Here is a 17,233-nt window from a genome sequence, read left to right as displayed (position 1 = left end):
AGTCCTGACTGTATCCTCAAGTGTGCTTGAGCAAGCAGCTGATTTTGCAATGCCCATGTGTGTCGTGTCTCAACGTGCGCGCGTTTTTCTCACCAGGATGCACCTGCTGCCACCCGACAGCAGTTCTACACTGACATGTACTGTCCGATCTGCTTACACCAAGCTTCCCTCCCCGTGGAGACCAACTGTGGACATCTCTTTTGCGGTAAGCAAACGGTGCTGCTCCTCTGGGTAAAAGGGACTGTTTAGACCGAGGCGTGTGTGTGCGCGCGCGTGTGTGTGCGTGTGTGTGTGTGTGTGTGTGTGTGTGTGCGCGCGCGCGCGCGAGTCCTGTGTGTGTGCGTGCGCGCGCGCGCGAGTCCTAATTTGCTCTCCGCCACCGTCTGTATTTTTATGAGTAGGATGGATTGCTTCTGGGATCTTTACTCTCCTTGTCAGCAACTTTTATTGAGTGTCTGTGGGCTTAAAAAAAAAAACCTAGTTATTCACCTCCCCAGTAAACAGCACTGTGTTTCTTTGAATAGTAAGTGTATCAGCACCACAAGGGAGTCGCTGAAGCCCTCTTCTCATCACCTTTCAGGTGTCTTCGTTTGTTACTTCTTTCCAAAGGGTCAGGAAGGGTCTTCTCTCAGGGACCTTGCCCGAGACCTTTTCTTGGCTCTGCTACCCCTTTCTCACTCTGAGTCGATGCAAAGGTTCTTCCCTCTGTTCCTGCATGACCCCCCCAGAGGCTCGGTAACCCTGGAGCATGTGGAGGAACGAGAGGAGACATTGATGTCACCCTTAGTCTGGGGGTGGGTGCTGTCTACCCCTGAATGTTCTTCCCGACCTTCCAGAAAGAGTTCATCAAGAGCAGTGGGGTATCCTGTAGCTGTTTGCTGGCTGTGGTCACGGGAGATGGGGGAAGTTCAGTTATTCCGTGCCTGCTGTGTGCTGGACACAACATACCCGCGTCTCCTCCAAGCCCACAGACGAGGAGACTGAGGTGCAGCTGTGCTGAGGTTTGGCAAAGGGCATCCCAGCTGCAGGCGGACAGAGCTCGGTTTTAAACCTGGTCTAATGTCAAAGCCAGGGCCGAATTCTGCATGATCACTGGTTTATACCGCGACTCTCTACTTAAGGTTTCTGTCATCACTAGATCTGATTTTTATTGAGACTGTTTCCATTTGAACCAAGATAGGGTTCTGATCGCTCCCAGGCTGTACCCAGCTTCTGCGTCCAGACTGATTAAAACTGTATCGTACGTTGATCTGCGTATTGCCCTCGCCCCTTTGTATCTTTTGTCTGAGATTCAGAATTCTGAGGTGTACCGTGTTCCTCTTGACGCTGTTGGGGGTGAAGTAGAGTCTGGAACCTGTCCAGGTGACGCAGGGTTCTCTGTGCCTCGTGCTCCTTCCGGTGGTGCTTGCCAGACTATTATTGCCTCATCCGTTAATTTCAGCCTCTTCCCTCAAGTTTTAGCCTTAAGGAGCTACTGAATTGTAAAACACTATTTCAGTGTGTATCCTTAGTTATCTGTTGGAAATGCTGGTGAGCAGCAAAGTAATGCACAATCAGAGGGGTGGGGGGAATTAAACGGTCATCAGAGAAAACAGCTGCTCCCTGCTCGGAGCTCTGGTCGCTGGTCCTTGTCAGCTGGAGCCCCTCGCTGAGTCTGGCCGTGGCCCCGGCCACGTTGATGTCACCACGTTGACACATTGACCACATTGATGTCCTCTTGCCCAGGACCCCAGGCCAGCCTGGGAATCTGGGAGGTCTGGCTGGCTAAATGGAGTCTGTTTGCCAGGCCAGGCTCTGGCGATTCACTGAGCAGATAACCCGGCAGCCGAAAGATGGCTGTGCTGTGCGCTTGGTTTTTACCTCTGGGTCTGAGGTAATAGGTTAGACTCCTCCTCTTACCCTGCTCTACTTGTTGGACAGATTTATTTACTGTCTGTGGGTCCAAAGGTTAAAAAAAGAGAAAAAAACAGCACCTAGTTATTCAACCTCACAGTAAACAGGAATGTGTTGCTTGGAACAGCAGTTCAAGGATGTTGGTATGAGGTGTGTGAGGGCACTCCCGCTCAGCTCCGTGTGTGAACTACGGTTCTGAGCCTTTACAGAGCCAAGGGTACCAACAGCCCCCCATGTCCCCTTCCTTGCATTTGTAACCCACGTTATTGTATTTAATTCTCCGGTGATCTTGTGGGGTCTCATTCCCATTTTACAAAATAAGCAGATCTGCAGAGATGGTGGCCTGACTTCAGGTCATTGAGTCATCTCTCCTGTCATCCAGTTGAGGTGGATCGCCCTTTTATTTATTTATTTTTTAACTTTTTTTTTTTTTAATGTGGACTATTTTTGAAGTCTTGATTGAGTTTGTTACAATATAGCTCCTGTGGTGTACATTCTGGTTCTTTTTGGCCACTAGGCATGTGGCCAATCCTCCCCAACCAGGGTTTGAACCCACACCCTCTGCATTGGAAGGTGAAATCTTACCCTCTGGACCACAGGGATGTCCCGGATCTCCCGTTTAAAGAGGAGAAAAGTTGAGGAAGCAAGAAAAAGCATCAGGCACATCCCAGCAGATGTGTGTGAACCAAGTGTCTGATTAGTTGGCCCATAGTTTTCCAGCGTAGGTGAGCGGCCGTTACGTAATGTGCAAACAAGGACGCCTACATTCCAATTTGTGGAAATAAGATTAAATCAGTCAACATGTGTCAAAGCACACTGGACTTTGTGGGTGAAAAGGTACTAGATAGATCTGAGGTGTCATTACCGATGGTGGAAATACTCACAGATTATGATCCTTTGCTTTCACGTAGATTCCATATGACATTAGATTGCTCAGGGTATTTAGTAAATATTATCTAACACAGCACTAAGAGCAGAAGATCCCAGATATAGGCGGTTTGGCATTTAAATTCATCTTTACATTGTTGAACCAGTTTCCCCCACAGTCACTAACATCCAGGTGGGCCAGCCGAGGCTTCAGCCGTTGGCTTGCTCACCAGACCCCTCAGGTACCACTGTTTCTGCCTCTGGCACGTACTCTTTTTTTTACTATAAAACCTGGAGCATCCTCCCTCCTGTGTTCTGCCGAACTGAATCTTACTGATCCCACAAAGTTGGGTTCAAATTCTGTATTCCTTGTGTATCGAAAGTTAACATGACACAGTTCAGGATTCAACGACCTTCTGATTGATTTGAGTGTGTTGCATTGGTATCCTCAGTCCACTTGTCAGTGCTCGCTCTGAATTGTGGACATGTGGTTGATCTGGAAGAATCAGAACGAGGAACACAGAGGGCTAAGCTGGGTGGCTGAGGTGAGAGGAAGAAAACAGAAGACTTTAGCAGAAACCAGGAAGCACTTAGTTCAGATGCACAGTGGAACCTGGACAATCCGAGAAACGGGAGCCTGCAGAGAAGAACATGAACTGGCTCCGTAAACGTCAGCCAGTGTTAAAAAATGTTCCTTCTTTGTTTGGTACTAGTCTGAGCTTCAGTGCACATACACGGAGCTCAGTGACCACCACTTTTTAGAGTCTGTAAATCCTCCCATTAGGCTGTGTTTACCTGTTTCACTGCTTGTCGACACGAGAAGTCCAATCCATCCAGTATAAAAACTGACTCAATTACTTAACTGGATTATGAACTTTATTTGGGCAGGAAGCATGTAATCTTTGTATCCTTTGGTTCCTTATTCATATTACCTAGTTACTGTTACTTAAGCATCTTGGTTTTCTAAACTTTTAAAAATATGGAACTTGTGTTTTTAGAACACATGCATCAAATTTGGAATGGAAAGTTGACACCGATTTGTCAGTTATCATGTTTACAATCATGTTCAGTTATTTATTTTGCATAAGAAATGCAATACTTTCTGTTAAGCCTTACAGCACTGAAGCAGTTTACGCTTGCTTTTTTTTTAATTGGAAGATAATTGCTTTACAACGTTATATTGGTTTCTGCTATTCAACAGCGTGAGTCAGCCGTATAGATACGTGCATTTCCTCCCTTCTGAGCCTCCTGCCTTCCCCTCATCACACCGCATGAGGTCATCACAGAGCACCCAGCTGGGTTCCCTGCGATTGCAGCAGTTTTCCCCTCGCTATCGAGTTCACACATGGTGCTGTGTATATGTCAGTGCTACTGTCTCAGTTTGGCCCATCCTTCCCACGCCGTGCCCACGGGTCATTTCTCTACGTCGGCATCTCTGTTCCTGCCCTGCATGTAGGTTCATCGGTACCATTTTTCTAGATTCCATATATATGTATTAATATACGATCTTTGTCTTTTTTACTTACTTCACTACGTGTAACAGGCTCAAGGTTCATCCACCTCACTAGAACTGACTCAAATGTAATACTCCATTCTATATATGTATGTACCACAGCTTCTTTATCTATTCGTCTGTTGATGGACATCTAGGTTGCTTCCATGTCCTAGCTGTTGTAAATAGTGCTGCTCTGATCGTGGGGTTACATGTGTCATTTTCAATTATGATTTCCCAGGGTATACGCCCAGTAGTGGGATTGCTGGGTCATATGGTAGTTTAATCCTAGTTTTTTGTCTGTTTTTTTAAGCAGTCTTCATACTGTTCTCCATAGAAGCTGTATCAGTTTACCTTCCCACCAACAGTGCGGAGGGTTCCCTTTCCCCCACCTCCTCGCCTGCATTAAATGTTTGTAGTATTTTTGACGATGACCGTTCTGACTGGTATGAGGTGATACCTCACCATAGTTTTGATTTGCATTTCTCTTAATAATGAGTGATGTTGAGCATCTTTTCATGTGTTTGTTGGCCATCTGTATATATTTCTTTGGAGAAGTGTCTGTTTAGATCTACTGCCCATGTTTTGATTGGGTTCGTTTTTCTGATAACTGAGCTGCATGAGCTGCTTGTATGTTTTGTAGAGCAATCATCAGTTGCTTCGTTTGCAATTATTTTCTCCTGTTCTGAAGGTTTTCTTTTCCTCTTGCTGTGCAAAAGCTTTTATGTTTAACTAGGTCCCATTGGTTTATTTTTGTCTTTATTTCCATTACTCTAGGAGGTGGGTCAAAGAGGACTTGTTGCGATTTATGTCAGAGTGTTCTGCCTATGTTTTCCTCTAAGAGTTTTATAGACTCTGGCTTCATGCTTGCTTTTGATTATAAAAATGCTTGTATCATAGCTTGTAATTTAAATTAAAATGTATTTCAGTGGCTAGGAATTGTTATTAGATTTGAATTTGCCTGAAGAGTTGGTTGGATGAAGTAAAAAACATTCTAAAGTAGGTGATGTTGTTAAAATATTTCAAATATATGAAACTTTCTTGGGATATATGGACTTAACAACATCAGTATTGATGTTTTCTTCCCATTAGGTACCTGCATTGTTGCATACTGGAGATACGGTTCGTGGCTTGGGGCCATCAGTTGTCCGATCTGTAGACAAACGGTAATGTTGGTGTCCAGAAAACATCATTTATACAAGTCCATTTTATAAATTGGGCTTCCCTGTGGCTCAGCTGGTAAAGAATCGCCTGCAATGCAGGAGACCCCAGTTCAATTCCTGAGTTGAGAAGATCTGCTGAAGAAAGCATCAGCTACTCACTGCAGTATTCTTGGGCTTCCCTGGTATCTCAGCTGGTAAAGAATCTGCCTTCAGTGTGGGAGACCTGGGCCTGAGCCCCAGGTTGGGAAGATCCCCTGGAGAAGGGAAAGGCTACCCACTCCAGTATTATGATCTGGAGAATTCTATGGACTGTATAGTCCATGGGGTCATAAAGAGTCGGACACGATTATATAGTTTCTGTATCTGACTCTTGAATTATTCTTATATTTTTAACAGGACTTCATTTATCCAAAGCTTCTGTGATGTTTCTCCGTTATTTTTGTTAAATGTCTGTAAGATGCCCCAAAGAAGGGAATTCCCTTTGATATCCCTTTAGTTGTTGTGAGACAAAAAACTGGTAAATGAGTCCCCCACCCCACACTCCAAATCCTAAGAAGTCTTTGCTGTAACTCCAGCAAAGGAATAACTGAACTAGCAATCAGGCTTAAGCAAATATTCCCCACATAGACCTCTTTTGAAAAAAAAACTAGTTTTTGGTTGTACTTTATTTTTCATCTCCCCTTCCATGGTGAGGATCCAGATAGCTTTAAATGATGAACAATACTTTTTTGAAAAAGTCTCTTTTGGCAACAACAACCACATTGCATCATCAGAACAGATTAGACCATCCTAGTTGATACAGAAGCTACATTAGGAGGAAGGCTTTTATAAACACATATTTAAGGCGGAAATGTTAGGATACGTGAGATGCACCAAATGGTCTCCATTCCTTTGACACACCGGAGATACAAAATACTGAAAACTCTGAGAAACTGAAGTTCTTTGTTTTACAATTAATAAATATAGCAAAGTGGGGTGTTCTATCAGTCGTACGTGGTTTTTCAAATTTTCCTTTATTTAATTTTTCATTTAAAATACATGCCTGAAAATGAGTCCTGAACGTGTGGGAGGTCTTCCAGGGCAAATGGAAGTCCTGACCAGGACAAAGAGCTTCCAAGTCGAGCAGCCAGACTTGAGCACCTCCATTTGCTCCCTTTGGCAGCCCCACTGAGACAGGAAAGCCGTCAACCCAGACAGACCACAGAACAGAACCAGAGAAGGAGCAACAGGTTTCCAAAAATTCTTTGCCAACTCTAACAGACATACAGAAAAGCACACAAAATAAAGTACAGCTCACTGACTTACCACAAAGCCACACCTGAGTAACCAACAAAGGTCCGTCTAGCCAAGGCTATGGTTTTTCCAGTATTCATGTATGGATGTGAGAGTTGGACCATAAAGAAAGCTGAGCACCAAAGAATTGATGCTTTTGAACTGTAGTGTTGGAGAAGACTCTTGAGAGTCCCTTGGACTGCAAGGAGATCCAGCCAGTCCATCCTAAAGGAAATTAGTCCTGAATATTCATTGGAAGGATTGATGCTGAAACTGGAACTCCAGTACTTTGGCCACCTGGTGTGGGGAACTGACTCATTGGAAAAGACCCTGATGCTGGGAAAGAATGAAGGCAGGAGAAGGGGATGAGATGGTTGGATGGCATCACCAACTTGATGGACATGAGTTTGGGTAAACTCCGGGAGTTGGTGATGGACAGGGAGGCCTGGCATGCTGCAATCCATGGGTCGCAAAGAGTCGGACACGACCGAGCGACTGAACTGAACAGAGTAACCACCGCCTTGATGAAGAACTGGAGACTGGCTGCAGCCCCAGAAGCCTCTGCAGTACCTCGTCCAAGTCTCTGCCCCACCCTCGCCACCTTTCTCTCCTAGAGGTGACCACCATGTGACTGTCAGGACTGCTGTTCTAACTACCCTAATAGTCCTAATCTGGACCAGCCTAATTGGACTATTGTAACAGTCCAATTTCCTTGATTTTCTTTATAGTTTCATTGCCTCAGCATGCTCGTCTAGATTACTGTTTGATTTTGCCTGATTTTTGGATGTTGTATATATAAAACCATGTAGAATGTGTTGTGAAACACAAACAGAAGCATACACACACGTGTGTGCCTCTGAGCCGCCGTTCTGGCTTACCACTCCCCACCATCACCTCTTTCTTTTTTGTTCAGAGAGACAGAGGTTCAAGGCCTTCTCTCCTTTCTTCTTGCCTCTTCATCTCCAGATTCTGCCTCTGTCGCCCTTTTTGCCATGTGATTAGGAGAAAAGTGATTTTTTTGGTCCCACCTCTCCGGCTGATTTCACAAGGCGGTCGATGCGGAAGCTTCCCTGCTGGCGCACCTCTCATCTCTGCCAGCAACACGGAGGCCAGGCCAAAGGTCTGCATGGAAGACTAGTTCCGGCACCTGTTCCCTCTTCCTGCCACCCCCCGTGGCTTTTCATAAGGCATATGTATATTCGCATCCTTTGGACCACACCTGCGTCGACTAGAGGCTAGAAGCTGGAGATACAGTTCTTGTAATACAGTAGCTTGTAGGTTCCCCAACTGCAGAGGAAGCGGCCCCTTCATCACCTGCCTGACCACCTGCTTCACTGGGGATCGCGCACACGCTGCTGCCATGACCGCAACAGGCTCACGCGCTTCCCCTGGGTGTGCACACTTGACACACCAGCGGTCCAGCCCTGTTCCTAGGGCAAGCCCGCATGTCAGGCGTTCTACACACCCCAGACAGAGGAGGTCCTTGCCCTCTGGCACCATTGTAACGGCTCCCCCAGTGCTTTATGACCGTTGCGTTCAAGCCTGCCTCGCCTTCTGTCCAGGGGACTGTGAGCACCAGGGTCAAGGCCGCAGTTTCACTTTTGTGTGTGTGTCTAGCATTTAGCACACTGCCTCGCCCGAGTAAGTGTTAGCTGCTCAGAGTCCGACTCTTTGTAACCCCGTGGACTATAGTCCACCTAGCTCCTCTGTCCATGGGATTTCCCAGGCAAGAATACTGGAGTGGGTTGCCATTCCCTTCTCCAGGGGATCTTCCTGACCCAGGGATCGAACGCAGGTCTCCTGCATCACGGCGGATTCTTCACTGTCTGAGCCACCAGGGAAGCCCGGCCCAGAGCAGGTGCTCAGTTAATGTTCAGTGAAGAATTCAGTGTATTAACAAGCGCCTGCAGCTGCTGTTCCTGTCGCCTGCTGCTCTCTCTTAGTGGCTCCTGTGTTTTGCTGCTTGGGAAGCATCTGAGCAGTCAAGTCCTGGTTCTGTAGCTCAGCTGAGGAAGGGTCAAAAACACAGTGAGATGATTGAAATCCAGATCTGTCCTGACCGCTTCCCATTTCTCTGGGAGCTCTTACATTTTAAGTGTACTTGTTTTTGAGGTTCCATCATCTTCAGATTACCCAAATGTAGCCCCAGGACGTTTGTGATCCTCCTCACCTCTCCACAGAGGAAACAGGGTTAAATGTATACTTTATACGAGAGTGTCAAGTATTACACTTTTGATCATAGTAGAGATGGATGCAGAAACTTCATGTCTGTATTGTGGTTGGTGGCATTCAAAGAATTCAGATGCCGCTGAGGATAAGGAGTCATGATTTTAATTGAAGATGAAATCCCTAATTTTTCTCTTTCAAAATAATTAGTATATATATTTTTATGTCACTTTGCTCCTGAGTATTTTCTCATCGTTCTTGTATCTTCAAATATCCATTAGCCCAAAGAGAGAACCACTGACTTGCTCCCTGGTGTGGATTGAAAAGCCTTTGAACCATTGTTCATTTTATTTTACAGAAGTGCAAACATTTTGAATTGGATTTTATTGTAAGGAAACAATAACTTACTTTCCTCGCCTGTGTGGCCTTTGTTAAAAGAAATGAGCAAAATCTGAATTCAGAAGCTTATCTCATTTTATTGAATACTAACACAAGACGAAAAAAATTAATGCTTCAGAAAGGTGTGCAAACTTTTTTTTTTTTTCTGTAATATCCAGGTGACTTTACTGCTACCAGTATTTGGTGAAAATGACCAGTCTCAGGATGTTGTCTCATTGCATCAGGATATCAGTGATTATAACCGGAGATTCTCAGGGCAGCCCAGATCTGTAAGTAATGTTGCAGTGGGTGCAGAGTTAGAGTGCAGGGATACTTGTCTTTTGTGAAGTGAGATTTACCAGTAAATACTCTCTAGCTGTGAAAAGTCTGGATGTGTTGGGTAAATTCTTCACCTTCATCATTGTTGTTACAGCAACTGGTTTAGAGTTCTCCCAAGGACTAGTTTTCTTATCTTTTAAAAATGGCATTATAAAACTTTTGGAAAAAAAAAAATGGCATCATAAAACTTGTTAAGAAAGTGACACCGGCCAAAAAAAAGGCAATAGAAAACATTGCAGGGAAAGGTAAAATTATCAGACTCTTACGTGATTCTAATAGGGGTTGTTTATGGGAAACTTATAACTGAGAACTTCTGGAGGGAGTTTTACAGTCGTGTTTCCTCTGTTTATTTACCCTGTTTGAATTGTTTCCTTAAGTAATCCTAAGTTTTGAGGGTTTCGTATGTCAGGTATTTAAAAGCATTCAATTTTTAAAAGAAATTGTGTTAATTCTACAGCTGTCCCTCCTCCCCCCAAAAGGCACCTGATAGATTAAAAACTTACACTTTACTGACTCATCCCAGTGTTCTCCAAATGCAACAGAGGATTCTAGAAGTGCATGTGTGACTGAATATGTACTTCAAAACCCAGAACACACTCAGTACAAACCCATACGGGAAGCTCTAGGCCCCGACGTCCACCTGCTCAGTGAGCATCCCAGCGGGATGTTCCTGGCGTTTCAGCCACGAGACGTAACGTGAAGGGCACTGCCCAGAACGCATGTCCCTCTGCTTGTCTCCTGGCTGACTTCTCATCCTTCGGGTTGTCCGTAAACAGACATTCCTCGGAGAGGCTGTCCCTCATCAACCAGGGTGGTCTCTGTCCTCGCCCTCCGACCTTGTTCATTACCATTCTCTCAGGACACGGTTCACAAGGGTGAGGGCCGTGTTTATTTAGTCACTACTGTAGTCTCAGTGCCTGGGACACGGTCAGCCTTACTGTCTGTAGAACTTCAGTCAGTTCAGTTCAGTTCAGTCGCTCAGTCATGTCTGACTCTTTGCAACCCCATGGACTGCAGCATGGCCTCCCTGTCCATCACCAGCTCCCGGAGTTCACTCAAACTCGTGTCCATCGAGTCAGTGATGCCATCCAGCCATCTCATCCTCTGTCGTCCCCTTCTCCTCCTGCCCCCAATCCCTCCCAGCATCAGGGTCTTTTCCAACGAGTCACCTCTTCGCGTGAGGTGGCCAGAGTATTGGAGTTTCAGCTTCAGCATCAGTCCTTCCAATGAACACCCTGGGCTGATCTCCTTTAGAATGGACTGGTTGGATCTCCTTGCAGTCCAAGGGACTCTCAAGAGTCTTCTCCAACACCACAGTTCAAAAGCATCAATTCTTTGGCACTCAGCTTTCTTTATGGTCCAACTCTCAAATCCATACATGACCACTGGAAAAACCATAGCTTTGACTAGACGGACCTTGTTGGCAAAGTAATGTCTCTGCTTTTTAATATGCTGTCTAACTCAGAGAAGGCAATGGCACCCCACTCCAGTACTCTTGCCTGGAAGATCCCATGGACGGAGGAGCCTGGTAGGCTGCAGTCCATGGGGTCGCTGAGGGTCACACACAACTGAGCGCCTTCACTTTAACTTTTCACTTTCCTGCATTGGAGAAGGAAATGGCACCCACTCCAGTGTTCTTGCCTGGAGAATCCCAGGAATGGAGAAGCCTGGTAGGCTACAGTCCATGGGGTTGCACAGCTGGACACGACTGAAGCGACTTAGCTTAGCAGCACGTAACTTAGCGTTATCCTTAAGATAGAAATGACACTACACCTCTGTATTAAACACCTGTGTAGACTTGTGCTCCCATGTACGTACTGTTCCTCATTTGTGACGGCAGGTACATTTAAAGGCATACACAGTTTGCCTGTTGTGGATGGTGATGGGCCAGTCTTTTAGACGTCTAAGCTGCAAGAAAAACTTGACCAGGTCACGGCTATCCTCCTTGGGTATTTAAAAGGGAGCCTCTTCTGCTGTTTTTTATCCAGCAGTTTTCTTACATATCCTCCAGAGGCATCTTAGGACGATTCTTTGAAAATCAGTGTTTCAAATTCAAGAACTACCACTGAGGTTAAAGAAATTCATTTAAAGATATTCATCGATATTTTAAAGTGTGAAGCAAACCATTGCTCAATTATTTTCTGTGTGTCAGATGTATACTTAATGAGTAAGAAAGCTTGGTGTGTGATGAAATTACAATTTAGTAAAGACATTTAGCTCTTAGTTTGGTATTCTACCTCAGAGTTGGAGTCACACTGTGATTAATATACAAATATTTCTTGATGGCCCATTTCATATTTTCTTGTCTAATTACTACAGGTTTTGTGTAAATGATACAGTATGAGAACTGAACAAAATAGCTCTGATAAAGGACAAAGAAGTATTCAAAGGATGTATCAGCTGGTCATTAGAATATTTGAAGTAATTTACATAGACCTTGTGAAAGCTGTATAGCTGTTTTGCTTTAAATATTAGCTTCTTCCATAGAGAACAGAAAATTGACATAGGAAGTGGTTCTAAAAAACACCATTCCTGTGTTTTGTGATCAGTTTTCCAAAAGGAGTTATAAGATTTTATCTAGTGGGGTTTTTAAAACTGTTCTCTCATCACTAGCTCACTTCTTCCCATTTTCATCTCCATTTCCCTCTCAACCTAGATGGCACTTGTTAAACAAATAAAATACATACTTAGTGTTGGATTTATGATATTTATGCAGATGGTTAGCAGTAGGTGAACTGTGGGCAGTGGAATGACCACAGGAGGTGACGTACTTCCCCTGGCCAGTTTCTCTTGCATCTCCCAGCCCCTCAGAAATGGGACCTCAAGGGAGTGACTGAAGAGCGCCTCGTCACTACACAGGACCTTGCGGGTCGCACAGTCAGCCAGCAGCTGCACAGAGCAAGCGACAAGTCTGCAGTCAGATAGTCAGCTGACTTGCACGAGGCCATACAAATAGGCATGGGTACTTTTCTTTTTGAAACAACTTTATTTGCATGTGATTTACATGCCATAAAGCATACCTGTTTCAAGTATATAATTCAGTGGTTTTCAGTATATTTACAGAGCAAATATAATCTAATTATTAGTCTGTATATATTCAGAAAAATAATCATTTCCAGATAAGGGTAAGGCCTGGCATTCCAAAAATCATTGTGGCAATTAGTAATTCACTTAAACTCAAGTTCAACAGAATAAACATCCTAAGAAGGAAATCAGTTTCATTGATACTCTTAGATGGTCAGAGCCATCCAAGTTGATGTGTCTGTATATTTATATAATGTATATATATACTTATATGTTCTATATATATTGTCTGGGAATTTATAAAGGTCTTTTATAACAATATCTTTTCTAGTTCTTAATATTCCTTGTGGCATATACTCAGATGCTGACTTATCTCGAGTAGGTTAAACAACTTTCCTCAAGGTCACCTGGCTAATAAGGGATTGAGTTTGAGTTCAAACCCAGATCTGTCCAACCTTAAAGTTGAGACTTGAGCTCAAGCCTCAGCTTAATGCTACACACAGGTTCTTTGTTAGTTTATTTTACTAACTCAAAGTAGAGATGACTTGAATTTTGTTTTATTAATACTGTATCCTGTATTTTAAGTTTGTTGATAACTTTAATTGCTTTTCAGTTATCTGTAATAAGACCTATTTTATAAAAACCTAGTAATCAAAGAACTATTTTTTAAATAAAATGAGTAAGAAAATACGGTATTCCATCATTATGTGAAACTCCTACATTTATGTTAATAACTGTCTGCACATTTTAAGAAAATTGTATTATTTTGAAGTCTGACACCTTGCATACCAAATCATAATATTTGTTCTTCTTCTGCCAGATTATGGAAAGAATTATGGACCTCCCCACTTTACTGAGGCATGCATTCAGAGAGATGTTTTCAGTCGGGGGCCTTTTCTGGATGTTCCGTATCAGGATAATACTTTGTTTGATGGGAGCGTTTTTCTATCTTATATCACCTCTAGATTTTGTACCCGAAGCCTTGTTTGGAATTCTCGGCTTTCTCGATGATTTCTTTGTCATCTTTTTGTTGCTCATCTACATCTCTATTATGTATCGAGAAGTAATAACACAGAGACTAAACAGATGAAAAAACATGAGTTTACTAAAACGTCTGAGCTGATGTATAACATCAGACAAAAGGACCATGGCAGTATGAAGCATCTGAATATTATCTGATGAGCTTAAAACCACTTTATGACAAACATTTGATTATCATTTGGCAAATACCTAGCAATATATGACTGGAATTTTTACATGTTGCAGATTCTAATATTAAGGTTAGAATTAGAATGATTTACAACTGTATCTTGAGTCTGTGTTGTCTATAAACTCTGTGGAAAAATATGGAATTACATTAAATGGGATGCTTATTTTTCTTGTATCTTCTCCGCGCCCCCCCCCAAATTACTCAGATTAATTGAATATTTAGTGGGATATTGTCAGATGTAAAGTTTATCAGATTCATCCTTCTCAGTGAGTACCTACATGATAATATACTGCTATGAGCCTCACCAAAATATTTTTGTTACAATAAAATATTGTACGATATTGGGGAAAAGTCAGTGTTTCTTTGAGTACTAGCTAACTTTTGTGCATTTGAAGCAGTTCTGCTTTTCCACTCCAATATAATTCTTTGTTATCAGCTAAAAGTGAAAGAAGAAACTTGAACTTTGTTAATTTGATTTCATTATCTTGGTTTACAGAACACTTAATCAATAGAGGAATTAACAAACTGTAAGACATTTGTCTCCAGTCAGCACACTTGATATTCTGTTACGGCATTTCCGTAAGAGTTTGGTCCTTTTATAGGAGTAGCATTTAAAAGTTTCAATAACTTCTAAAGGGAATTTTGTTCTTCAGGAACCTGGGTGATACAGCAGACACATGGCAGCTCAGTGCCTCCCTCGGGAAAGTGGTTCTCATGACTGTGAGCACCAAAGACCTCAGGAGGGGACTCTTTCCTGCTTTGTGTTAGTTGCTCGGTCGTGTCCAAGTTTTTGCGACCCCATGGACTGTAGCCCAACAGGCTCCTCTGTCCATGGGATTCTCCAGGCAAGAATACTGGAGTGGGTAGCCATTCCCTTCTCCAGAGGATCTTCCCAACCTAAAGATACAACCTGGGTCTCTTGAATTGCAGGTGATTGTTTACTGTCTGAGCCACTAGGGATGCTTATAGAAGGGTACTAGGAGCACGATTTAAATCTGACTAGAGAAATTAACGTGGGCTGTAGCAACAGGTTGACAGATTTGGTTATTTTTCTGTCAGAAAACTGTTGTAATACTGTTCCTAGATGGCAGGATGTAGCCCAGATTCATCAGGCCTCGTGCAGAAGGCAATGAGTTACGGGAGTTATCTCGGTGTTTGGATGGCCACAGCATAAGTCGCTAAGCTCCCCTCTGCAGTTTTCTGTTTGCGAAGAATCAAAACCACAAGTATTATGGCATCTGAAGTCCCTCGGCGGGCACCGCTAGTGAATATCCTGGGCTACAGGATGGTCTCTGATCTCCGGGCTTGGGCAGCGTCAGCTGTCCCCCTGCAGTCCCCGCTGGTCTTCCTGTCCACCCACACGTCAGGGGGCCTCACCGTGGACAGACGGGGAGAAACGTAGATCAGTCCCAGTCTTCAGGTGAGCCAGGTGCTGTCAACTGATGAGATGCTGAATGGTGGTATGTCCACAACAGCATCTTGTCATTTGGGCCTAAGACCAAGCTGCTGCTTGTCAGAGAGGAAAACAAAATTCTTAAGTACAGCACATTGTATTTAAAGCAATTTCCTGCACACTTTTCACTTTACCCTCAAGACAGTTATGTGAAGGAGGCAGGGCATTACCTTCCTCTTCACAGATGAAACTCCTGATGTAGATGAAAGGGTTTTTTTTTGTCTGAAGCCAGGCGCAAGTAAGTGACTGCACTGGTATCAGATGCCGGGGATTCCTACATGGGGAGAAACTGGGATCCTTTGGAAGACGTTTGGAACATACGTAGGAATAGGAAAGGTCTAGAAAGATGACACATCACAGCTACAAGAATCCTGATTCTACAGTTGCCAGTCTAATTCTCACAGGGTAGCACATTTCATAGGGAAACATTTCAGCTGCACTGACTTGGAAAGCAGTGAGTAGGAGTTTGTTACACCACCATTTACTAGTCTCGAAACGCATTTCCTAACAACTATACATTTGGTGTGGGGCTACAGCCGTGTCATTTTTTAAAGGATTTCATTTTCTGTGCATGTGTTCTGCTTCAAGTGCCATGCTTACCACGCTTTTATTGTAATATCTGGAATTCCTTCTACAGCTTTCCTGGTAGAGGTGTATTGTACCAACTTTTGTAACATACGACACTGTGTGAAGTCTTCCTAAAGTGAAAAGGGGACATGCCGGCATCTCCGAATTCTAGACCTGTTTCTTATGTCACCTTTATTGATCACTGATGATAAATGTAAAGGGATCTGAGTATATAAAGCAGGTAGAGTCAATCAGTATTTTAAACATCATAGTAGTACTTCTGTGATTCAGAGTTAGAGCTTATAAATCAAAGCAACAATTTGGATTTTTATAAACAATAATACTGTAACTTTCACAAAAACAGATGGTCCAACCCCACGAGCAGATAACTTGGGCAGCTCTGTGGGGCGCGAGACGGAGGAGACAGTTGTCTAACCGCCCACCAGACCAGTGGTTCCAGCGACCACCGTTCTCAGCACCTGAAAGCAAGCAGCACAGGACAGGGCTGTGGTGGTCCCTGTGCTGTGCAGATACCTACCTCACAGAGGTGTTTCAGAGGACTGACAGTTTGCTTCAAACTTTGTGATTTAAGAGTTTGTCAAGCAGTTATTCTTTTGAATAAAAGCAACATATGTAAAATTTAACAGTGGCTGTTACTGTCTGGTTTCTTTGATGCTGTTTGCTTTAATTTCAGAACTCCTGAAATAGCATTCAATATAATGGTTGCAATGACTTTTTCACCAATTTTGCTTTGATATTTAAAAATTTTTAAACATAGAAATGTTTTTGAGGAATATTATTTAATCTGGGCAATCTATATTAATTCTAGACAGTTAAGGGTGAAATTGGAATTAGAGTGAAGACTTGTAACTTGATTCCCACCCCATGAGTGTGTATCTTACTGAAATTGTATGGTTGATAAATGAGTGAGGCATAGGAAAGGGCACTCAAGGTGTTCAGGCCCTAAGACCTAAGTGTCTCCCCAGAGCAGGCGGGTGGGCTTTAGGGGCTGCTGACAGGAGGTGATCCTGTCGCAGAGGTACAGACAGTTGTTGGGCTTCTGTTGCAGCATCAGAACCAGACCACCATCACGGTGTCTGTGCCTGTTCTGAGCGTGGAGTTCTTGACTGCAAGCACTGAGATGCCGTCAGTCACCATCTCCTCCATCCACTGACGCCCGTCTCATCCCGGTCCAGACAGGGCACCAGGGCAGTACACCACCGTCACACAACACTGAGCCTGCCTGAACGCTGTCCTTTTCCTTCCAGACTCTCACCTCCTGAGGGGAAGGTAGTATGTGACACTGAAGAGGGCTAAACACTAAAGATGTTTTAGTTATAGCTAACAGTTTAGATTTTAATTTCAAAACAAAATTTAAAAATTACTTTAAAATATCTAATAATTCAGAT

At 43.6% G+C, this 17,233-nt stretch overlaps 1 protein-coding gene across 2 annotated transcripts in view; it reads left to right on the top strand.

Annotated features, from left to right (window-relative positions):
• Positions 1 to 16,468, top strand: part of RNF170 (ring finger protein 170) — a 33,084-nt gene extending 16,616 nt beyond the window's left edge. For both annotated transcript variants that reach the window (XM_010846391.1, XM_010846392.1), the window contains 4 exons: positions 97 to 205; positions 5,345 to 5,418; positions 9,411 to 9,521; positions 13,415 to 16,468. In XM_010846391.1, coding sequence (XP_010844693.1) covers positions 97 to 205; positions 5,345 to 5,418; positions 9,411 to 9,521; positions 13,415 to 13,684 — 564 coding nt within the window. In that variant the 3' untranslated portion in view covers positions 13,685 to 16,468. The remainder of the gene's footprint in view (positions 1 to 96; positions 206 to 5,344; positions 5,419 to 9,410; positions 9,522 to 13,414) is intronic.
• The last annotated feature ends 765 nt before the right edge of the window (positions 16,469 to 17,233 follow it).

The sequence above is a fragment of the Bison bison genome, unplaced genomic scaffold (genome assembly GCF_000754665.1).
Source record: "Bison bison bison isolate TAMUID 2011002044 unplaced genomic scaffold, Bison_UMD1.0 scf7180017864236, whole genome shotgun sequence".
NCBI classification, from domain to species: domain Eukaryota; kingdom Metazoa; phylum Chordata; class Mammalia; order Artiodactyla; family Bovidae; genus Bison; species Bison bison.
Note: the sequence above shows the minus strand (reverse complement) of the source record. Positions and strands in the feature narration are given on the sequence as shown.